A 24138-nucleotide genomic window follows, 5' to 3' on the forward strand; every position below is an offset into this window, starting at 1 on the left:
ATTGAAAACTCACACGCATACGCAAACACAATGTTGGCGCTGTGGCACAAAAACGGCGCCAGATCATGGCGAGCGGTTCCAGGTAGCGCCGAGGCGGAGCACGTTGACGCCACGCCGCTGGCTTTCAAGCTCAGCGGATACACAGGGAAAAATAAATTTGAATTAAAAGTGCAGTGATGAATCCATTCCGAGCGAGATGGAGAGACCATGCTGGGATGATGGTGGAAATGGAACAAAAAAACCAAAATCACAAAAAGATTTCCAGAAGCGCGCTTTTCTTAAGCCGCAGCGCCCCTTAGGAGACGGGCCAATCACAAGGCAGCAGAGCGCAGCGTTCTGAGGAACATTGTGTATCTCAGTAAAACCTTCAAAACATAGTTGAACAACACCAGTACGAAGAGAGAGAGAGAAAAAGAAAGCATTCTGTCAGAGCTATTTGTTTTGGAGCAAAAATTGTGAAAGGTTGTCAGGGATCTTTTGGTTGAAGACGTGATCACCATTTTGTACACTGGCTGCCACTGCCACACCGCTTTAAGTGTCAAAGATGCTTTCTGTTGCTCTGTCGGGGCGTGCTCACACTGGGCACTTGGGACGGACGGGTCCGCCGTACCATAACTAGCGCGGTGCGCGGTATAAATGAGTCCAAAAAACTGCAAAGTCCTTCTAATGCCAACAGCAGCACTCAATGACAACACAAATGCACAGCTTGAAAAAGGGCAACTTTTGATCAGCGCCATCGCTCCTCTCATCTCAGCAGCCGTCGGTCGGTCAGAACTGCTCCGCCGCGCTGCACTACGCAAATGGACCGAACAATTGAAATCTTCTCAACTCTCGGTAGCTCACCTACATTTGGAACGATGGCTGCGCATTCTTGATGATTGCCATCTTGCACAATAGAACATTCCAATGGATGGATGCTCCTCACGTCCGCGTGTGTCATTGGCGTGAAGCAATCACTCACAAGTGCCGGCCGGCACCTCTCACGATAGAACAGAATAACGAGGGGGAAATCAAATAAAGCCGGGCTGTTCGACAATGACAATGGCCCATCGTGCTATGATTCTGCCATCTTGCACAATAGAAATCAACATAAGGAGAAGAAATGTTGCCGAGTGTGAGTACACCCTTGAGCCTTTTGGTGGACTGATTCAAAATCAAAAGAAAGTTTCTTTTCTGTCTCCACTGGCTCATTTCTATTTCCCTTGTCCGACAAAATCGCGATTAATCACGGATTAATCACGTCTCTCCGTTTAAAGCTGAAAGAGGAATCCAAGGTTGAAGCTGTACATTCATCACGTGGACGGACGGACGGACGGACGGACAGACGGGCGGCTGGGCGGGCACATTAGGAGTGATGTGTGCGCTTTGGTGGCTTTCAGTCTTTTTTTTTTTGTTCACTATGGTGTCTGCTGAGCCACCAACGGATGCTACTCAGGTTTGTGTCTCCAAAGTGTGAACCTTGCGCCGCGCCGCGCCACGCCGCTCGGCCCGCCCCTCCCTGACTCATTTGGCTCGGCTGAGGTTTGTTTAGCGTCTCGTGATTGGCTCTCCTCAAAGTGGACGGAGGGGAGTGGAGGGGGTGGCGGGGCCAGGCCAGGCCAGGCCAGGCCTCAGCAGGCAATCTCCTCCAAGGTGCCCAGCGTGGCCTGCAGGGGCACAGCTACGCTGTGGCTGATGGACTCCGAGTGGTTGGCCACAGGGTCACAGGAAGTCTAAAAGATACCCAACATTTCATTTCATTCATAAAATGAAACAAAGAAATAACTGAATGAACAATGAATTGCAAATGAAAGTATATCAAATGAGAAAACCTTGACTACATGAAAATATATACTAGTATCATTAAAAAACAACATTTTTACAAAGTGAAAGTGGCGCACTTACCACATCCCGTCGCCGGCCTTCTTCCTCGTCCTCTCGACTCAGGAGGTCCAGTAGTCTGTCCCGTACCACCTGAAAAAGTCCAGTCGAGTTAACCCTAACCGTACCGTGCTTCTTCCTCCGTGCGAGCACGACTGACCTCGTAGGCGTAGTCAAAAAGCTCCAGGATGGTGAGAATGCTGGCCCCGATAAAGAGGCCCATTTGGCCGCCGATGTCACCTGGAAGGGGATTACCTCCATTATTATTATTGATGTGCTAGCAAGCAAGCGAGCGAGCCTTCTTCTTCTTCCAGCGATCAACATTATTTCGCTTACCCAGCAGGCCCGCCACCTCGTAGGCTTTCTTCTGCTCAATGGTTTCATAGTTGAGCGCCTCGAAGAAGACGTCCAACACCAAAATATTGTCTCTGTGGAAAAAAAAAAAAAAAAAAACCAACACGCTAAGAGCAAATGCGTCGGCCAGCACGTGACGGACGGACGGCCAACGCGGACATACGCGATGTATTTCTCCGACTTGTTGAACTTCTTCTGCAGGTAGCGCGCCGAAGTCTTGCTGGGGATTTTGACCATGGAGAGCTCTTTGTTGAAGCGCGTCACGTTGCACGGCGTGCGGCACATGCAGCCGCTGCTCTCCGCCGCCGACAGCTTGGCTAATGACCGTTATGATGAGGGGGAGGAGGAGGATGATGATGATGATGATGAAGGGGTGGTGACGGTGAAGGGCGCAGAAGAGGAGGCAATCTCTATCCGCATCCAATGAAAAGTCCCAATCAAACTGATGGTAGGTACCCTGTGACCTTAAACAAAGCAAGCTAGCCGGCTATATTCTGGCCAACCAAAGGCAAACGATGTGAAGCCACAAAGTACACGCCGTCAAATAATGAAACTTCTCTTGCTCATTTCACGAGACGCTTTGTCACACGGGCTCAACGTCTCGCCGCTAATTACACAACTCCGGTCGTCAAAGTGTACTCTTAAACTTTCATCGCCGGATGAGACGAGCGATGCGTAATCTCCTCTGACAAGTTGGAGACAGGTGCTGTTGGGTTTTTTTTTTCAAAGGAAGGGGGGAAAAAGATTCCGACAAATTGGCACCGACGTGAGCCGATTTGCGCGTCGAGATCCAGGCGTCCAATTACAAGAGAAGACGAGCAATCCTCTGCCTCGCTACTGAGTTTTTCATGGAGCTGAATTTATTGAGGCGGGAATTTTCTGGCCGCGCCAAGTTTGACTGCAACATTCAACACAGGGCAGGGCTCGCTCATCTATTTCTTAGCCTATGTGAGTGAACTTTTTGAAATGTATCAGTCTAAATTCCAAGAACTAGCTGTTTTCCCCCATCACTCAGTAGGTACGTTCTGAGTTACATAGCATTCAGAAGAAGTTTGCAAACTGGCGGCGCGGCGCGGCGCGGCGCGGCGCGGCGCGGCACGGCGCGGCACCATCACGTGACTCACCCAGGGCGGGCTCAGCGCAGTCTTTGTACTGCTCGGGGGTGCAGTAGGATGCGTCGCCTGTCACCGAGACCAACGAGTATGTTAGCCCGGAGCGCCAATGTGGCTGCAATGTTGACTTTGGACCTACCGGGCATGTGCACCATCCTGCAGTTGCAGTTCTCCACAATGTAGCGCGTCTCGCAGTCGATCCGACAGGCGGTCACGCTGTACACCTGGAAGAAGCCCGACTCCAGAGCTTTGGACTCGCACTCGCCCCAGGGCGGAGGCAGGAAGCTCAGCTAGCAGGCAAACAAATGAAATTGTTCACAATGTGCATTTCCGGGAAGAAACCAACTGACAAATGCTAATGGCAACACGTTAGCGCCCAAACCATAAGTGGCGCGAAATTCAACACTGTCGAGGCCTTTTTGGGATTCAACAATTTCACGCTTGCGCAGACACTTGGCGTCCCGCCCGCTCGCTACATTTTGTGGACGACGGCAGGTGAAAAAATTGGGCCGCTGCTGTCTGCGATTTAAAAGCGCCTCTGCTCTGCGCTGCGCTGCGCTGCGCTGCGCTGCGCTGCTGGCTGCGATGGGGGAAGCAAAGGCCGCCCAGCGCGCGCACCGAATGGTAGCGATTACCGTGCCAGGCTGTGACGGATGATAAGAAAGCAGCCGGCGTGACGCCATTATGACCAGCTTCTCTTAGCTGCTGCCGAGAGCGTTTTTGGCGAACCAAAACAGCAGCAGGTTAAAAGCAGACGAAGCCCCCCCGCGCTCGTTGCTCAAAGCGGATTGGCCACGTCCCCCGTGCGACAAACACCTGGGCGAAAGAAAGGTGCTGCTCGGCAATCCTTAACCTTTCCGATCGCTAAGCTAATCTTCTCTTTGGGCCCAATTCAAGCAAATTGTGGCTAATTCGCCATCGATTTGGTCTAATGGCATGTGAGGCAAGGGAAGGAAGGGCCTTCCTTGGCTGGCTAGCTGGCTGGCTGGCTGGCTGGCTGGCTGGCGCCCGCCGTTTGTTGTCTTCATCAATATTTCACTCGGGTGCTGACTTAAAGGAGGCTTTACGGTTCACTCGGCAAAATGTTGGGAAAGGCTGCTCTTTTGTTTTTATTTTATCATCACGCACTTGAACTTCACAGTGCAGGCTCAACTGGATAAAATAGGCCTTCGCTTTTATCGAGTGAAATAGAAAGACTGGAGTTCGGCGGCCTTTGAGGCAGGATTTACACAAATGCCTTCAAATTTGGTGTTCTCTAATGTAATATGCGATCATATTTCAGGGTTGACGAGACGGAGGGGAACGGACACTCGCCCTGAAGGCTAAGATGCTTCGAAACCAACAACACCTTTTGTTCTCAGCCTTGATGCAATCAAAACAAGACGCTTTCCGGTCGTCATTTTTGAGAACTTTCCGGAGGTGGAATGGGACCCGTGGCGTCTTTTTAGCAGGGAACACCACGTCCGGACAAGAGATGGAGTTTATGACGAGAAAGACAAGACAAGAAATGACACTGAAATCAAAATGGCAGACACTTGTTAAAGCAAGGGTGTCATCTTAAAAGAGACACATTGATCGTGATATAGAGAAAGAGATAAAATGACTCATTCTTAAAAGGTGAAGGGAAAAAAAAGTGGGGAAATGTAGAAGAGTCCGATTTCAGAAATGACTTTTTGGGACAAGTTTGAAGTGAGGCTAACAACTTTGAGGCTTTCAAATACGTAAGGATTACAAATGAGACTTTCAAATGCAAGTAAAGGTAAACTCACCCTCTGTTCCTGCGTGGCCACAAAGGTCTGGAAGCCGGGCGCTACGCCGAAGCCCAGCTCGTGCACAAACGGGGGCTCGGCCTGGCTGTGGATCTGGACTCGGACGCCTGCCTCGAACGCCGTGTCCTCTGCGAGGGATAAAAAAATGCCTTTTGTTCACAATCGGGAACGCCACAACAGATGGGGAGGAAACGTCCAATTGCTTTCTTTGGACTTGTTGGATTGGAATACAAAGTGGCGCTCGATGGAGAAGATCAGAAGAGAGCTGAACACAACTGACGAGTAAAGAAAAACTGTTTTAGGACAAAATGGACTTGGCTAACAGGAAGGTTTTTTGCCACAAAAAAAAAAATTGCTTGTGAAAAAGGTTTGACCACAGACCTTGAAAACACATAGCAACAGCTCGGACGCAATAAACGCCGTCTGTCTGGGATTTGGCCGGCCGGCCGGCCAGCGGGAAAGGAAGGAAGGATGGGAGGCAGGAAGGAAGCAAGGAAGGAGCAAAAACACCCACAAATTAAAAAAAAAAGACTGACGAGAAGGTGACTGTAAATAAAAGTACCTCTGTTTGAGAGTGAAATGCATTGACTTGAAATGTTACATTCGTTCCTTGACAGTCCCATTTCGCCAATAATTCTCTTGACTGGGAGTCATTAAGAATCCCAAAAAGTCTCAAGTAAGTGATAAGGTGACATTGAATGGTTGAAGTAGCGAAGCACCCACCTTCGACTTCAACAAAATCAATTTGGAGCAGAGCAGAGCAGAGCAGAGCAGAGCAAAGCAAAGCAAAGCAAAGCAAAGCAAAGCAGCACTTCAGGTGATAGGCTAGCGTCATCCACATCCTTCAAAACCTAGATGACTCTTGCTCTCTTTAAGACAATCAATCGCCCGCATAGAAAATCGAGAGATAATGTTAGAGAGTTGAAAAGCTAGCTTGGGAATAAATAATGCACCCTTACAGTGACAGTGAAGTACTTGAGTCATTCAATGAGTACTGACAACCTTCATTTTGATGCATTTGCTAAAGCTCTGAAGAGATGGAAAAAAATGCACGCACGCGGCCAGCCGGCGTTGTAAATGAAGGAGCGTCGTCATTCATCAAGCGTTTTCATCACTTTAAAGCTCACCTTGTTTGCGTTCTTGTTTACGGCCTTTTGCTTTCTTGGCACATTAACACCCACACATGCAAATTAGCTTTGGCCCTGACGATAACGCTCTAAGCCAGCGACTGAGAAAAGGCGGGGCCGGAAAGCTGCGCTCGTAAAAGTCCCCCCAAAAAAACACGCCGATGCCTTCTCGCTCTTTGTGTATTTGTGAAGAAGTTGACACCAAAGCAGACTCTGACTTGATATTTTGAGAAGAATCAAGACGGCCCGCCGTCCGGCGCTCGCTTCATCGCTTGGCCTACTGTCGAGAAGTTGCCGCACCTTTTGGATGCACAACAACAGGCAACCACATTCTTGAAATAAAGTCTAGTTACCAGGCAACTCCAGTGACCACGCATTCTTCATCATATGAATGGTGATGAGAATTGCTCAATATACGGCAGCGACTTTCGCAAGAAGCTGATTTGTAGCGCTTTCAAATGCAAAGCTCCATTTCATGCTCCTTCTTTGAGCAGTGGGAGCGAGATAAGCTTGAAGCATCTTTTTGGAACAATTGCAGATGCAAGTCAGCAAAAACAACGCAGGCTGGCCAGAAATCCACCCTTTGATTCAAATTTGTGTTTATTATCTCTTGCCATTATCGTCATTATTGATTCTACCTATGTGCGCGCCTCGTCTTTTATTTACGTTATAAATTCCAATCTGACATATTTGATGAATCATTGTGATAGTACCTGCAAATGGGATTTTCATTTATTTCATTGATGTTGTCGTGGCAAAAGCAATCAAATGTGTCGTGTTTGACTTTATTTCTTGCATGTGTGCATTCTTACTCTCTTATTGATTTTTTTTTTTTTAATTCCCATCTGACATTTGTAAGAATCAGGCTGTCCCATGTGACCGTTCCTATTTGACTTTCAGTGTTACCAGGCATGTTTTCTTTCTTATGAATTCCATTATTGATTGTCGATTGTTGAAAGCGCTAATTTGCTGTTGTTCCATTCTGTCCTCTCATTTGAAACGATGGGTAGAAGCAGAAACAGAAAGAAAGCACCACGTAACACACACGAAATGCCACGTGCTCCCTCTGCCAGAGAAGCGTGCGTGGGTGCGTGAGTCGCCGCCGCCGCCGCCTTCATTCTCGATGACTTTCAATTGCATGAATGAAAAAACAAACAGGGGTGGGTGGCCGGCGGCGAGGCCCACCTGTGTCGCCCCACACGGGCAGGTATTCGTCTTGCTGGATGTCCAACATGATCTCCAGGCCGTTCCCCGTGCCGCCTTTGACGGTGCTGCGCAGAGACTTGCCCTCCTCGGCCGCGTTGAACATGTAGCACTTGCCGTAGCGGGTGAACACCTGCCACAAAACACACGCACGCATTGACCATCATTAAGAGTCAAGCGGGACTCCCGGAACACAAAGGAGAAACTCCGACCCATTGTCTTTGTTTTATTGTGCTGTCAGAGGTTCCGGCAGCCGGCCCCGCCCACTTCATTAGCCTAACCGAGACCCATCTGCTCGGAGATAATCAGGCAACTCCTTCTAATTAGTTCACAGACAAAAGATGAGATTTGCATGGATCACTGTGACCGAGAGCAGCGTGTCTTTTTGGCCTCCACGACGCGCTTGCTAATAGCAGAGCCGCCGGCGGAACAACAAGTCAGACATTAACGACACGAGCGGTCAGTCCCCCTCCAACGGTGGCACAATTGGACTGTGGCGCAAACCCAAAACATGCTAACACATTCGTGGCTTCATTTCAACCCCGACCGAGACTTCAAATTCCATCAGAAGACGGAATCCACAATCAAACATGCTAACACATTTGTGGCTTCATTTCAACCCCGACCGAGACTTCAAATTCCATCAGAAGACGGAATCCACAATAAAGACATTCGTGTCACTTCACAATGGACAAAAATGGACCAATCTGCGCAATTGGCGAGCGGGTGTGTTTTTTTCCTCTACGGCTCGGAATGGATCTGAGGTCGCCTCTGCATTTGTCTAGCTCCACAGCGCGGGTCAACAAGGTTCCGGGAGAAAAGAGTCGTCGTCCCGCGAGGCGACGGCATGACAAAAGATGCTAACGACAAAGCGCGGCCTCCGCCAGTGAAAATCTTCAGCCGTCGCTTCCCGCTACTTGTCATCTGTTGCCTCCGGTGGAGACGTCCAAAAAAGAAAAAGAGGAGCCCATAATGAGCTCTCGGGCCTGTCCGCACATCTGACACAATCGTCGTATTGCGCAATTCCTTTGAAAGGAAAAGACACGGTGTCTGCTTTAGAAGGACACAAAATGGAAGGGCTAAAGGGGAGCATTTGATGAGTTGACAGATCAAATGCGTCTGTACAAAAGAGGAAAAAGGTGAGTGAAGAAAAGCTATATGACACATTGCAACAAAGTGGAGAAATTGCACAGCACAATACATGTGCGCACGGCACTACTGTACGCTAGATTCTCACAAGCGGGTCATTTGATGACACCAAAAAAACACGCAGAATCGAATCTAAAATTCAATCCAATTGGAAGACTCAAATTAATGGAAATGAAAAATTATGCAAATGGTCGCATTCAATGAATACCCACATTCCCGTTTGCCTTTAGCAGCCCGACGGAACGAGAAAATGGAAACGCCGGGGATCCGAGGAGGGAGGGAGGGAGAGAGTTCTTATGAGGCGCCGGTGCAGTTATTGTTTGGACAATCAATAAGTTGTTATGAGAACAGACTACACTACCATATTTACACAAGTAATGACTGGAGAGAAAGACTTTTAGTGCAAAAAGTCCACATCACTAAACAAGTCAAGAAATAAACAATAGCCATACATCCCCCCTTTTGAAATGACAGTCTCCCTATTCGCTCCAGCTCTGCCGCCAAAATGTGTGAATAATTGACGCCATCCACTCTAATCACTCGTGAAGGCATTTCATATAAACGACTGTATTCCGGTGTTCAATTATTCAGCACAAATCAAAGCACCTTCATGTGAGGCTCTTTAATAGTCCGAGCGGGCGTACTGGCATGAATTGGGGGAAATTGTTTAGTCATCGTCACAAGTGAAAGTCAAAACACTCAATCATATCAAAGGGCCAAACAGCATGGAGAAGGATAGTCAGTCAGGATGGCAGGATAGAAGGAAGGAAGCGAAAAAGAAAGGAGGGAGGTAGAAGGAAGGAAAGAAGAATGCAAAAATGCAAAGCAAAGGAGCAAAGAAGAAGGAAGAACAAATGAGGGAGGGAGGGAGGGAGGGATGGAAAGAGAACCACAAACCAACCCTAACCCAGGCTCCAAGTAAAAAAGCCCAACTTGAATTTCTGGCAAAAAAGAATGTCAATCAGTATTTGTGACGCCTTCTCCTTGGTCAACGCAGCGCAGCCGGCGTGGGGTCGACTTGGCAGCTCCCGCCACCTTCCAAACCAACGGCCGCTTTTTGTGGAAGTCGTTCATCACGGTGCTCCGTGATGATGTTTGGGGTTTTTTACAAGGCGACGCTGCCGCGATAGCGCAAAAGAATGGCGTGAGATTTATATGAGCGCGGATGGAGGGAGGGAGGGAGGGGTACTACAATAAGCACGGGTTCAGTGAGTTATAGGACAGTGAAATGAATGTGAGGTTAGCTGCTTAGCGTGCTCATGTCTGCTGAAGCGGCCTTTGAGAAATATTACTCATGCTAACGCTAGCAGTCAACGGAATATTCAATTGGCAGACCCATACTGAATTCCACGTGTGATTTTGCTTCAAAAAAGGGCCAATTCAAACTGACCGTGACAATTTGGAAGGCGGCGGCGGCGGCGGCGGCTGATTTATGACCGCGTCTGCATTGTGTCATTGACAGCTGATAACGTGACGCACGGGAAGGAAGGAAGGAAGGAAGGAAGGAAGGAAGGAAGGAAGGAAGGAAGGAAGGAAGGAAGGAAGGAAGGAAGGAAGGAAGGAAGGAAGGAAGTCACGGCGGGGTGGGGAGTGTCCAGGGATGCGGAGCAAATCCATTAAAGATGTTCCCCTTCGCTTGTCACATTTTCTTTCCAGTGAGGAGGTGAAATCTGATTACAGTCGTCAGGCACCCTCGTGACTTAATACAGCAGCTCATAGTCAAGGAAAGGAAGGAAGGCAGGCAGCGGTTGTCACGCTACATTAGGTCAGACACGCCAAGGACGAGTCCGATGGTATCTTCTAGAACAGAAATATCTACTCTAAGCCTCTGTCGTGGGTCCATCTGTTCACTCGTTCATCCATCTGTTCCATAGTTGCACGCTTTTCGTCTACATTAGCGTCCCCATCCCCGCTAATGACCGATTAGCGTGGCAGCGCCACAGAGTCCCCGCCAAGATGGAGTCCCGCTCACATGTTTATTCACAGAAAAGATGGAGTTGAGGATATTCCCACATCCCCAACAGTGGATGATTGAAGCAGGAGAGTCAATAACTCACATTAAACTGCAATTCAATTATCAGTAGACTAAATGTCCTGTTGTTCATACTATAACTTGAGTGGGCGTGGATTCTTCCCAACATCCATCCATCCATCCATCCATCCATCCATCCATCCATCCATCCATCCATCCATCCATCCATCTATCCATCCATCCATCCATCCATCCATCCATCCATCCATCTACCTTTCGCTTCATCTAAATGTCATTTATTGCTAGCATCGCTTGCAGTCCATAGCATAGCCGCTCACGCAAAGGGACGAACGAGCGAAACGCCGTGACTGCATTTCTTCGGATTTTAGCACGGCTAATGCATAAAAAATGACATCCACTCCGCTCGAATCAAATCCCCGCGTGGTGTGTTAAGCCGAGCCGCACGAGACGTTCACCTCGACGGTCGTTTTATTAGGCACGCCTGCTTAGAAGCAGGGAGCGGTGGGAAGTTACAAAGTCGGGTACTCGGTAATAAGGCGGTCGTTGTTGTGCCAATTGTATCGAATTGACCGTAATGCGAATCGGTCCTTTTTTGATTTACGTCGACACGATGACACCGCTCAGCTCACCGTTTTCATTCCGGCTTGGACAAAAGGTCAGCAATTTGAATCACGGCCTCTTTTACAGCGAAAGCCCACTCGACACGTGATCATAACGTGGACAAGGCGCACGGAAAAAGAGCTGAAAGAAGGAAGCAATTAAAAAGGGTGAACTTTACTGTGGGTACAAATTCCAAATGGAGTCGTTTCCAAATGTGCTTTCCAATAATTCCCGCCGCATTATGTGCCAGCGATTGGCATGAATATGGAGCGCGGATGAGTGAAATATTAATCGGCAAAGAAAATGAAATGATAACATGAGGGGACATGAATAACTAAAAAGCCAATTTCAATTCCCAATGCCCTTTCAGAAAGCGTGCGCTGCGTTTGCTAGTCACAGTAACACGCCGAGCGAGCCTTTTTTTCTTTCTTAGCCCTGCCTGCAGACTTTTGGAGAAGGATGTCACATCCATGTGATTGGTCATGGCAACATGATGGCTTCATACCTGCAAGCTGAGAAAAAACAAGAGCGATGGAAGCAATAAACACAAACAAAAGCTGCTAACAAAAACCGGAGTGGGCGAGCGGATTTCGGACCATGAAGTTATTGGTCGTTACTAGAAATACACGGCACGATGGGCCAAACAACATTTTGCTCTGCCTGCCGCTAAAGCAAACACTGAAAGAGTCGTATTCATCACGGGCCAAATGAATGGCGACTGTTCATATAGCAAGGAGCACCCCCGGCGAGCTAGCGGGCGAGGGAGGAGCTTTAGCCATAACATCAGCTCATTCCTCTGATGGATTTGTGTGCCGTTGCTGTGCCTTTCCAAAGTCAGCGCCCGCCCTCCTAGCTTTTTGCTCATCGGAGGAGCAAACTGGGCTCAAAGCGACCGCTCGCTGCGCCATCAATTATTAGCCAGTGTTCACACTAATTATCCAAGTGCGGAAGGGAGAGCAACAAAAGCAGCGGTGGTTGAAAATGGATCAACGTCTTCTGTAGGCTTTTAAATGAGCACCATTAGGGAAAGTTAGAACATGTGGGCTTTTTTTTTTTTATACTTTACTGACTGAGGATCAAGAGTATTGCTACGGTAATAAGAGGGAGGTAAATGCAGGGTGTGTTCAGGGGTTCGGACCAAATTGGTGTCGGGACGCCACCACGGGAGTGCCAGAGCAGACGGGCCATTATTGACATGGAGCGCCACTTTTGCTTTTTTGCCCCCTTGCCTTGCCTTGCCTTGCCTTGCCTTCAATATGTCGTAGATAATGACACATATGCGCAGGCAATCAGCTAACGCTGACATTTCACGGCAGTTCTTCAAGGTGACATTTGAAATGTCAAGAACATTTCTGTGCGGAAAAGGAAGAAATAGAAGGAGCCCTCGTAAAGTGCCCGAGGCCGACGTTCTGCCGTCCAAATGCGAGTGCCGATGAAGAAAAGCTTTTGTTCGCGACTTGCGAGATGACGCTGACTTTTTGAAAAAAGCTCTCAAATTCCCTTCAAATATAAAAGCAGCCAGCATTTAGAAAGCATTTGGACATTTCTCATGAGTCACAGGATATTAACAGCATCAGCCACATCAGCATTGAAACAATATTGAGAAGAAAAACAACAACAAAGACTGAATAGAGAGGGTGAAGGATATTGGGCACTGCATGGAAGTGTTTTGTGTGTTGTTATCAGGCGGCAATTAAAAGTCAGTTAGCTAGCTCAGCTCAGCGCAGCTCAGCGCAGCTCAGCGCAGCGGGCTGCCGACCTCGTTAAACACATGACGGTCGGGGAGGTGACGGCCGTGCTCCCCGAGCTCATTATCAGTCGCCGCGACGACACTGTCCTCCCACCGCCATCATCATCATCATTAACATGTAAACAAGACATTTAGAGTCTGTCCCCTGCTTTTCTCAACTGCCATAAATGACACCGCAACAGGGTGAGGACAAAGAGTTCTTTGTGTCGGACAGAAAAATAATCAATGTCAGATTGATTGGCTCAGACATCCTTTGGCAATAGCCGCCTTAAAGCGCGTCGTCAGCATCGGGATCGGCCGGCCGGCCGGCCGGCGCGGATGCTGCCGCTTAAAGCTTGCCATTTATGGCCTGCCATCAGTACAAGAAGCTCATTGAGAAGGTGCAGTCCAATCATCCACAACAACCGTCATGATACGTTCAGAAAATGGCATAGTGAACAAATACAAATTGGACACTCGATTGACCAAATCTTATCCTGCCAACACTTGCTATGCTAACATAGCAAGACAGGAGACAAAGTGCTGTTTCAACAGGAGATCCTTTTTTTTTGATTGCCTTGCTGGCTTCTGCAATCATTTGACTCCTTGACAATTTTAGCTGTACAGTGGGCCTCTATTTTTATATTAATGTAAAAAAAGAAGCGCATAATGGTGCAGGGGAGGGTGTTTCAAATGTCATTTTCTGGCTTCCGCTACATTTGGATATGTGGAATGCCGAAACCAACGTGCCGTGCCGTGCCCTGGCGTGCCGTGCCGTGCCGTGGCGTGCCGTCTCAATTAGCCTCGACGGAACGATACGCTGACACACTCTGACATGCCATCATTTCCAGACACGCCAAACGGGCTCCAATCTCATCCCGCGGGGCTAAAAGCACAATAGAGCTCATTATGGCGATGATCTGTCTTCCAGCGCGACGCATGCTAATAATCAAGCTACATCCAATTGAATATCAGTCATTGATTGGCTATTTCATGGTGAATTCATCACTTGTGTGTTTATTGATTTTCACAGCTTGGCGATGGGGCGTTGACTTGACGGAACTTTCTGGAAGAGGTGAGGGGAAATAAAAGCGCAAATGAAGTGAGGGGAGAGGTGATTTCAATGGGGCGCTCTTTAAGATTGTCTGTGGAGAACACAGTCACTGGTTCAACTGCTCTGCCCGCGCTGCCTGTTGTGGAAAATGACAGCTGAGGACGACACGGAGAAACGTGTTTCCGGCTGTCTCGTCTTCATATCGCCATGATGGCAAAACAGCTCGTACTGACAATCGATGGCAGAGTTGTGCTCGCTCATTCGCAATCGTAGCATAACACCAAATTGGGTGGGACGGACGCTGATGACTCCGCCAAGTTTACCGCCAAGAGGGAGAAGCAAAAATCCATTTTCTAGCCTCGTCACGCCGACTTTGGACCACAATCACCTGTTGGCTGGCTGATCAGAGAACAAATGTACAAAACAGTTAATGAGCAGTCACGCAAATAGGACACAACTGCAAGTCAAACATTGAGTCTTGTGTTAGCATCAAAGACGAGCGAGAAGCGCTTTACTATCTGGCCACGGCACCACACTCCTTCAGAGAAATAATAAGAAAGCACAATTGCAGCCGGCTGGGCTAGCATCAAACAGTCGCTTGCGTAACTTCCGCACGACGATGAGCTACTTTTCATCTGGGCTTTTCTTTAATGCTCAGCGGAGAACCGACGTTGCCGTGTGCCTCGTTGGAAGGGAAAGTTTGGAAGCAAAGGGAAACTTTCAAACAACAAAAGCAGGTGGGTTCATCCTGGGGGAAATTAAAGCTCGGAAGGAGTCACGGGCTTCGACGCCTAATTTCTCTCTTAGCACCATCACGTTTGCTTGCCATGATTAGACACGCGCACACAAAAAGCCTTGCCGGGAAAAACCTTTTCATAATTGCAAAGGAATTAGAGGCTGAAAGCAGACGTGGCGGGCCGTCCACACGGCTGCGTTCCCTATCGACTATTGAGGATATTCAGAGAATTGAAAGGCCAAGCAGCGGGAAGCTGAACATTTGAATTTGGGAGGAAGTCGCGCTTCGGGCGCAGGTTGCAGCTCTGAATGATTCATTCAGCCGGCTTGTTGAATAGGCTTAAACCTGCCGGGAGATCAGTGAAAAAATCAGGTCTCGGACTCGCCGTCGCTAAAAACGATCTTTACGCGCTCGTGTGTTTACATCTGACTTTGAATCATTCGTCAGCTCAAATTGACGTGGCTCTTAGTTAGCCGGACGGATACCAAGGAGGCTTCAGACGTTGCTAGCGTGACCCAAGTATATATGTTGGTGCGCGAGTTGCGGACTGAAAAAAAAAAAGAAACAACACACCTAAATCCATTACTGATGTAATTGATAGCAAAAGGAAAGTCACGGATGACATCAATCCAATTTACAGCCAATGTTCTGTTCTCGTTTGTAACTTCCTGATGGGAATTTTTACTACAGACTCCCTCACTTGCAGTTTAAGCCGCTCCTCAATCCAACAGGAGTCGCAAAAGCATTTAAGGGGGATGTAACTTTTCCGGAGATTGCCGGCGAGAGACACGCCGACTGACACGCATCATTTCTTTAAAAGAAGGCACGTCGGTGAGAGAGAGAGAGAGCGAAGGCCTTCTCGGCCGTGAGCTGACTGCTGAGCTGTTTAAAGACGCGATGAGAACGCAACCTCTAAAATGCGTGCAAATTTATGGCCATTAGCGGTGGAGGCTAATTGTTGGATGTGACGCGCGCTCATGAGCCCACACCGAAAGCTGCTTGACACTTGCTTGAAACATTCTTTTAGGTTTTGGAAAAATGCTCACATGAAGCGCCACGTTGAAATGAACGGTTTTCAAACGGTAGGTATCCTTCTCCATTTACCGTTCTTTGGGTTTTTTGCCAAGCAGTTGTGGCTGCCATGATGGCCACCGCTTGGAAAGCAGAGCATTCACAACAATATCTCACTTATTATGTCCGAAGCATTGAGAGCCCACACACAATGTGCAAAAGACGTGAACAAAAATCATCAAATGTTCCGGCTGGCTGCCCATTTCGGAGTGCTCGTCGGCCATTTTGTACCATCAGCACAAAGCGAGCGGGCGGAAAACTATTTGAATGAACTCAGAGCGAGAGAGAAATTAGACACAGACTACAGTTTGAACAAATTGTTTTGGCAAAATGCGCTGACTCACGGGCTAGATGACGCACATCCCCAAGGTCCGTCCATTTTGGTCAACGACAACAACTTTGAGGGCAGAAACAATAGAATCCAGAAAATAAGAATTGGAACACTAACAGCTCAATGTACACAGTTGTTTGTAAAACACAACGTTTGGAGCCAGATATCATGACACTGACTTTTCACGCTGTAAACTAGCGTATCGCACAAAGCATTTAAGATCTGGGACTTATTTTGCTCGGCTTAGTGTCTGCAAGTCTAGACAAGCGGCGTGGTGCCTAACCCTAACCTCTCTCTCTCTCTCATTCAAAGGCTTCACTTTGCCGCTCTGACAGCTGCGAAATAGCGGGAGGAAATAAATAAATCACCGCCTCTCCCGAAGAGACGCGGCAGTGTCGGATCTACTTCACGTCGACTTTTCTGATGATGCTTAACCTCGCCCGGGGATGATCCTTCTCATGCTCCGGGGATCTGCTGCAATCTCACTTAGCCATGGCATTTTGGGGCCTTTTACAATAGCCAGCCAGGTTCAATGGGGAACACACTACACCTAGACCAGTCAGTCGACCATAGACGAGAGGAGCAAAATAAATATGAGGAGTGCGACAGCTCGGCCTGTTTTTCCTCTCATCAGAACATGAGAAGAGTCGACACTCGTCCACACGCATCAGACATCAAACACGGGCGCCGCCTCCCGTCACCCGCGTACGTCCCTTTCCGAGTGCTGCTGATGTCATTGTGACATCATTGGCGCGCCGCAGGCACGCGCAGAGGCTGGCCCGCCTGGGAGATTCAAAGATGGAAGGCGATACTTGATTTGGACGCCACGCAGAGCCACGGGTGGATTGTGTTTAGCACGAGGTCGACAGTACGCTGGCTGCCTTGTTTTCTATTCCTGTGCATTTTGGAAGAGCTCACTGTTTTATCCCATATGGCCACAACACAGCTTGGCTCTTCCAACAGATGTTTCGGTGCTCACTGGAGAAGACATCTATTTCCCAGCTGTGCGACTGACTCTCCGTTTAATCACAAGCGAGCCGGCGAGGACGCGGCCCCCCCAACTATGTGAATTTCATGCCTGCCTTTCCGATGCCGGTGGCGATGATGATGATGATGACCGGTAGGCCGACAAAGAGAGTGGTGACACCCCAAACGTCTTGGCTTATCAGAGCTCTGTGTGATCAAATCACGGTAGCATTCTGCTAACTACACACCGATTACATCCGATTGAAATGAGATATGGACAGACATAGCTGTTCCCTGCGCAGCGTGATTTCTTGCGTTTTCCCCTCATCATAAGGCGTGAGTCATTGGCAATTAGTTTGGTGAGAATATCGTTTGCGCCGCACGCTCGCCTCTTATTGACTTGCAAACGATAACAAAAGGCGTCTCGGCGGGTCTCCGCACAGCAACGTAGTGATCTGAATACGCTGTGAAATATTAAGGCGCGGGCGGCTTAAGCTAATTGCGTCGTACCCTCCTCGCCACTTCCCTCCTCCTGTCGCGTTTGAGCCAAGGTGAGCGGGAATTATTTAACGGTAGTCTGCGACGAGCAGGCGCATCGTCACAGAGCATGGCTAATGAAGGCACTAGCTCCACGGGACGCTCTCAAAATAGATGAAGGCAGACAGAATGAACACGCATTGATGTTTGACAAGAACCAACGCTGCTGCTGAAGAAGAGAAGAGGATTTGCGTAACCATGACCAGCTAGCATGTCAGCCGGTAGCTGGACAAGATGCCAGTATTTACAATATGGAGTCACGGAGCTTGAAAAACATACTAATTCCACTATGGGCACTTTTGTTTGGATCTAACATCCAAATCCTCCATCAGGAAAAAGTCTTTGACAAAACCTATGCCCTCGACCCACCACAGCGGCATCATTAGCCTCAATCAAGTAAGCGGCGACCAGCGGGGATGGACGACAGCCGCCTGGATCTATTAGATATGAAATGACAACCCTCAGGCGCAGCGGTCGTTGGGGTTAGGATCTGAGTGACAAAACAGTGGCCTGTCAGCGCATGCGGTCGGGCTAACTGGGGCTGACGCCAAAAGCGCTAACATCAAAGTCGTGGATGCGCTTTCAGGAAGAAAAGGAACAGTGTTATTTGAATTAGGAGTTTTCATTTCGCTGCTGCTTCGAGTGCAGTTCCACCATTCGGCGCTTTTCTTCTCAAAAACTTTGCTAGAGCGAGGTTAACTTGATTGCTGAGCCTATTTGACTTCTGTCGCTAACCAAAACAGCAGCGATAGCGCATGTTGACTCTTAGCCTTTTCTGTCAACAGGTGATCACAAAATGAATGATGATCATCCACTAATATTACTCTTTCATTTGACATTGGTCACTCCACAAAGTTGTGTGTGTGTGTCAGTGTTTGTCTAGTGAATCCAAGGACAAGTATCCCCGTCTCGCCTCCTCACACGTTGCTTCCTGGAGTCAAAGTCAATGGTCGGAAGAGACGCGCCACATCCCGCTGGTGTGCGCTGGAATATTCCGACGGGATTAACAGGGGACAAAGCCATACGAGGAAGGCAGGCGACCTAAGTGTTACCTTGGCAACGCTGCTTATTTGGATCAGACAACAGAGGATGGACTTGGGGTGGGGATATCGCGGGGATCAACAAGCAGGGAGGGAGGGAGGGAGGAAGGGGACAGGGAGGGAGGGAGGGAGGGAGGAAGGGGACAGGGAGGGAGGGAGGGGACAGGGAGGGATGGCGGGAGTTCGACCAGTGAATGTAAATGATTGGTATTGCCTGTCGCGGCGTGGCTGCTGCCGAAACCAGTTTGACACAGCGACTTGAAATTTGGTTGGCATCTGAAAGGACCCGCCTAGAAAGGTCGCTTTCACCACGAAAACATCCGAAACAAACATCGGCTAGCTGCTTTAATTGTTGCGTACTCCTCCTAACGACTTTTGGAAACTCATTTGGAAACTCCTGGCTTCTTTTCACGCAGATAGCTGAAATGAAATTGCTGCTCTGTTGCTCAGACGACTAAGATGCCCCTCTTGTTATTCAAGACAAATATGTTCCCGTTCTGCCTGCTTTGCCTAACGACTCCCGGGCAGGAGTCTCCCATGTGATTCTTCCCGCTCCGGCTCAAATTGCCAAATTCCCAACGGCGACGTTTGCCTTGCCAGACGGATGCCAACGCCAAGTATTGTCATCCGCATCAGTCGGCGGGCAGAGGTGGCGCCGGCTCATTACGCCGACTCCCACGGGTGTCTTGAGCAGGAGTCGGGAAATATGGACAGCCTATTAGCGCATGTCCCTGCACGGCGCGGCACGTGGGAGACCCAACAGCCTCGCGGACCCAATTGAGCGCAAAAGCCAATGAGGCCACAAATACAATATGTCCTGCTTACAATGGCTTATGTTAATAGTAACCGCTCGGCTTTGACCATCCGCTAACGGCCCGAGTTGGCCCCAGAAGAGTGCTCACACCCGCTACGGCGGAGTTTGCCCACGTGACGGGTGACAGACAAATGAGCGTCCTGGCCGTGCTGCTTGACATTTGCATTGGGTGGGGGAGTAGCATGTGTGCCGCCCCTGGAGGTTACGAAGAAGGTCACACACACACACAGACAGACAGATGTGCCTGTCAGAGTTTGGATGCGAAAAATGGGAAATTGCTTGGGAAAAGTTTGAAAGGGAAGCACACTTCACAAAAGTGAGTTTGACGTCTTAGGCGTCCACGTTTGATGTCAAAATGGTGTCTTCAGGCACCGTGCCTTAACCTTTGAGGGACAAGTGGAAATTGTAAAAAATGACCCGAAAAAGTCATCTTCAAACTAAACTAGCCAACTATTTGGGGGGGGCTCGACATACAATTGGGATTGGAAGCAGTTTGCCTTTGAAGGCCTTTTGACACTTTCTTTTCATGATGTGGAATTGAGTTTGTTGGTACACACAGTGGGGTTGAAGGGTGACACAATGAAAGCTGCCAAACACACATAAGGCATGACTGCAAATGGCCTCCTCCCTCCCTCCCTCCCTCCCTCCCTCCCTCCCTCCATTATTTGCAAAGAAGACGATAGCAGCGGCCAGCGTTGGGCTTGTTCAATTATTGACAGGAGCTCAACAGCTCTTCCTCTGTGTTTACCTTCACTTTCAACCTTCCTTTCCGAGGAGACTCAGAAAATTGGAGTGCGGGTCAAGTGCTTCTGAGTGCTAAGTTGGAAGGCGCCACAAATGGCCTCTCATCAAGGTTTTTTCCCCTCTCTCATTTGGAAAGATAAAAAGAGGAGCAGTAGGGGGGGAAAAAGTCGACAGCTTTGGATAGATATCAAATATGTTCCGCCCGATCGTGGCCCAAGTTGCAGCGTGCTGATAAAAGAGCCCAAAGCAGAGCGACTGCGGCGCTTCTGCACGGCCAAAGGAATGCGGATGAAAGAAGCCAGTGTAGGAGAAAGATAACGCCAGAAAGGAGAAAAACTCGCATTCAGACACGAAAACATGACTGCCGGGAGGGACCGCACCACGGCAAACGCATCACTTGATGCCAAAAAGGGCCATTTAGAACCCAATTTTCTACCACTAGGTGGCAGAATGTGCTTGTGTTTAACACAGAAGAAGAAGAAGAAACAGCAAGTGTTTCAAGATGGCTGCGATTTTTGGGATGACGTTCCAAGCCTCAATCGTACGAGCAACATTCAACAGTTGAAGATTCATTTCATAATGGAGCTGAAATAAAGCTGTTCCATCTAACAATCCCAAATGACAATGTGCGCACGCGGCGGTGCCATCGCCTTCAACGAGTCGCCGGCCGAATTGCAGAGCGCCAGACACCAAAGACGCTTAAGGACGACATTGGTCCCGCTTGGCCTTCCGTGCCTGTCAGCAGGACCCGTTTGACCATAATGAAGGAGCATCGTCAGAAGCCTGCACCTGATTTTGGCCCAGAAGCCACAAGCATTCAAATTAACCAGACATAAAAGGTTTGGAAATCCGTTTGGAGTGAAAAAGTTTTGGGCGCTGAAGTCAAACTCCAAACTGCATCCGATGTGATGCTCGTGTGGGCGGGCGTTTGCTGCCCTAAGGCCGAAAAGGGAAGAAATATTAGCCTGGTGGGTTGGCCTTGCCATATATTGGAAACGGGCAGCGTGTTTCTTTGCGCCATTTGCTTGAGAGAATGCTATTTATGGCCTGGCGTCAGTCGTGTTGAAGGGGGGCTGGCTACCCGGCCGCCATTCTTTTCAATCACGACAGGGGTGGGGTATCGGGCAAAAAGGTTAACGAGAACGCGACGAGCCACCAGAGCAGAGCTTTAGCCTGAACTGGATCCATCTCACACTCGGTGGCGCCGACCAGGCGTCTTTTCCGTCGCACCGCCCTTCCGACCCGCCAACAGGTGCTCGGATAACCTCGCAGCTTACCTTTGTCAAAAGCTGAACTCCGACCGCCCTCAATGATATATATATATATAGCCGACACCATTGGCGGGCGGATCCGTCTATCGCCTTGTTTTTGCCGACAGTCTCGGCGGCGCTACTTGACGCTAACGGCTTCCGGGCGAACCGCAGATGTCAAGCGGTGAAAGAAAAAACACCTCGATAGGCAACAATAGCGGCTCGCCTCGGGGGAAACGGCCCGTTTGATTCCACGCCAGTTGACGAGCGTGATCGGTCGGGTATCACGCTGTTTAATTGCCGGAGTTGCAGAGCTTTCTCTGTAGGTGCACGGGTCTCCGGCTTGACGTTCAAATAAACAATACCATTTCCTCTTATTTGTAACCCCCTTCAAATCCAGACTTTGCAACATAACAACATGGTTCACTTTCAATCGGGGCCGTAGGATTCGTCGACGTTCTCCATGATGACGTGCACGCACGACCTCATTTTTCAACACTTCTTTATCAAAGCCAACTCGCCATTCACGTGTCGAGCTGAAGGCCGGCTAACGGAAGGGAGCCTGCGTGCTTGGTGCTTGTTATTAAAGGCCTTTCAGCGCCAGGCGGGCTGATGCATCTCGTGGGCTTTTGAGCTGTCAGTACGCAAACGCCAATACAACAACAATGCGAGGAGGAGGAGAGAGCGGGAGCGAGAGAGAGAGAGAGAGCGCGAAAAGAAGCGTAGTAATGCCCACACAGGGTCCAACTTTTTGTTTTGACTTCCAAAGCACGCAGGTGGCTCTTGGAAGTGAAAAGATGGCACGTTTGATCCAGCACAGGTTGCGAGCCTCTTCCTTCCAGCAAAGCCAATTTGCTCTCTCGCCTTTCGAACAAATGAGGCAGGAACGATCGGCTGTAACGGGACGCCATTACATGATTTGCAAATTTGGATTTTCCTTTTTCCTGCGACACGGAAAAGCAACCTGGCCCCTTTTAAAATAGGCCAAATAAAGTGTCTCAGAGTGAAGCAAAGACAGCCTAGCTCAGCCCGTTCCACGCTATTAATCAAAGGCTTCTATGCGCCGCGTGTAATTGGAATAACGGCTCGCCGTAAAAAAGAAAGCATAATGACCCAAGCCGCGGAAGGCTTTCGACTCGGTCGGCTCGCTGACAAAGCAGCGGAAGCTTTCATCTACGGACGTCAACTCCGCGGAGCACGTGAGCCGTCGCCAAAGCGCGCGGTGGACTTACAGACGAGAAGTTGTGAGCCCCGCAAGGTTCCCCTCTGTACTTGCAGGACAGCAGCATGTCGTCCAGCTGGTGGCTCAGCCGGTCCATGAACTCCAAGTTGGTGCCTTCGAAGTTGCGCGGCGGCAGGAAGAGCCTGAAGTCGGACAGCTTGCCGAACCAGCCCACGCGGTCCTCCTGCAGCAGGTCCAGCACCAGGGGCCGGACGGTGCGGTTGGCCAGCAGCAGGCCCAGCCAGTGGCCGGCAAAGTACAAGTCGCTCTTGGTGAGCTTGTAGAGGCGGATGGGGTTGTTGTTGCAGATGGTGACCACGGGGAAGGCCAGCTCCTTGGCCCACTCCGCGTGGACCCGAGTGTAGGTGGGGAAGGACATCCAGTGCAGCAGCCGGTTGGAGGACCAGGACAGCAGTAGGCCCAGGGAAGCGCACAGCGCCAGGAGCCACAAGACCCTTCGGCCCAGCGAGCCGCCGGGGACGCACACTTGCCTCAGGCCGTGGAGGCGCGTCCGTGACAGCCCGGCAAAAGCGTGCGCCCGACTTGACGGCTGAAGGCGCCCCTCTCGGGCCATGACCGCCGCCCACAGGGCCGGAACCGCCTCATTTCCCAGCCCGGCTTGCGGGGCTGGGGCCCACATGGAGCTCCGGGGTCAAGGCTAAATCCACATCACCCTTCTGGCCGTCGCTCGGGGAACCGAGGTGCCAGCGCGGGTTGGCTGGTCCCTTCCGGCGCTGTCCACTCAGCGGGAAGACATTGAAGAGTGGCTGCTGCTGCTGCTGCTGCTGCTGCTGCGGCGGCTTCGGCTTGTGTGACACAGCGAGCAAGAGAGGAGGAGGGAGGAAGGAAGGACGGAATACAAACCAGCGCTGGGGTGGGGTGGAGGAGGGTGACAAACGTGAGATGAGAAGCTAATGAAATCAATGAGAGCAGAGCAGAGCGGAGCAGAGCGGAGCGGCTCGGTGGTAGCGTTTATGACCGTCAGCCCGCGTTTGCGCTCTCACTTGTGTGACTTCCAGGTGCCGCCGCTGGCTCGGAAAGTCGGGAGCGCAAGGCTACAGAATGGCTATGGACGTCGAGGCAAGCAACCACGACAACGCGCACGACTTTGTCCTCGTGAAGCCACCGCTCGCTCGCTCGCTCGCTCGCTCAGTTGCTCGCTCGCTCGCTCGCTCGCCTGCCTGCCTTCTAAAAATACTCCAATGCATCAAGTCTGTGCTCCTCCTCCTCTTTTGCCACTTTCCATGGCTTGCCTTGACTCCCGCGCGCGTCTTCCTTCCTTCCTTCCTTGCTTCCTTGCTTCCTTCCTCCCTCCCCCCTTTCTTTGCTGATGCCCCTTCACCCCCCCTCCGCCCCTGCCTCCATCCTTGTTTGTTTGCCGCAACAAAACATGACAATATGCGAGGATGGCAATGCGTTCAAAAGAAGGAAAGAAACACAAGATACTAAAGAATGTTTGTTTTTGAGATCAGAAGGT

At 49.8% G+C, this 24138-nt stretch overlaps 1 protein-coding gene across 1 annotated transcript; it reads right to left on the reverse strand.

Annotated features, from left to right (window-relative positions):
* LOC147043713 (acid-sensing ion channel 2-like) lies at positions 1–23301 on the reverse strand. Its single transcript, XM_085933555.1, has 10 exons — positions 22672–23301; positions 7408–7558; positions 5096–5223; positions 3466–3616; positions 3339–3395; positions 2378–2531; positions 2197–2288; positions 2021–2100; positions 1885–1953; positions 1–1712 (listed from the first exon to the last, which is right to left on the reverse strand). Exons 1-10 carry the CDS (start codon positions 23299–23301, stop codon positions 1611–1613), a joined length of 1614 nt encoding a protein of 537 aa, XP_085789681.1. The 3' UTR covers positions 1–1610.
* Positions 23302–24138: the final 837 nt, after the last annotated feature.

The sequence above is a fragment of the Syngnathus leptorhynchus genome, chromosome 16 (genome assembly GCF_054491065.1).
Source record: "Syngnathus leptorhynchus isolate UIUO chromosome 16, UIUO_Slep, whole genome shotgun sequence".
NCBI classification, from domain to species: domain Eukaryota; kingdom Metazoa; phylum Chordata; class Actinopteri; order Syngnathiformes; family Syngnathidae; genus Syngnathus; species Syngnathus leptorhynchus.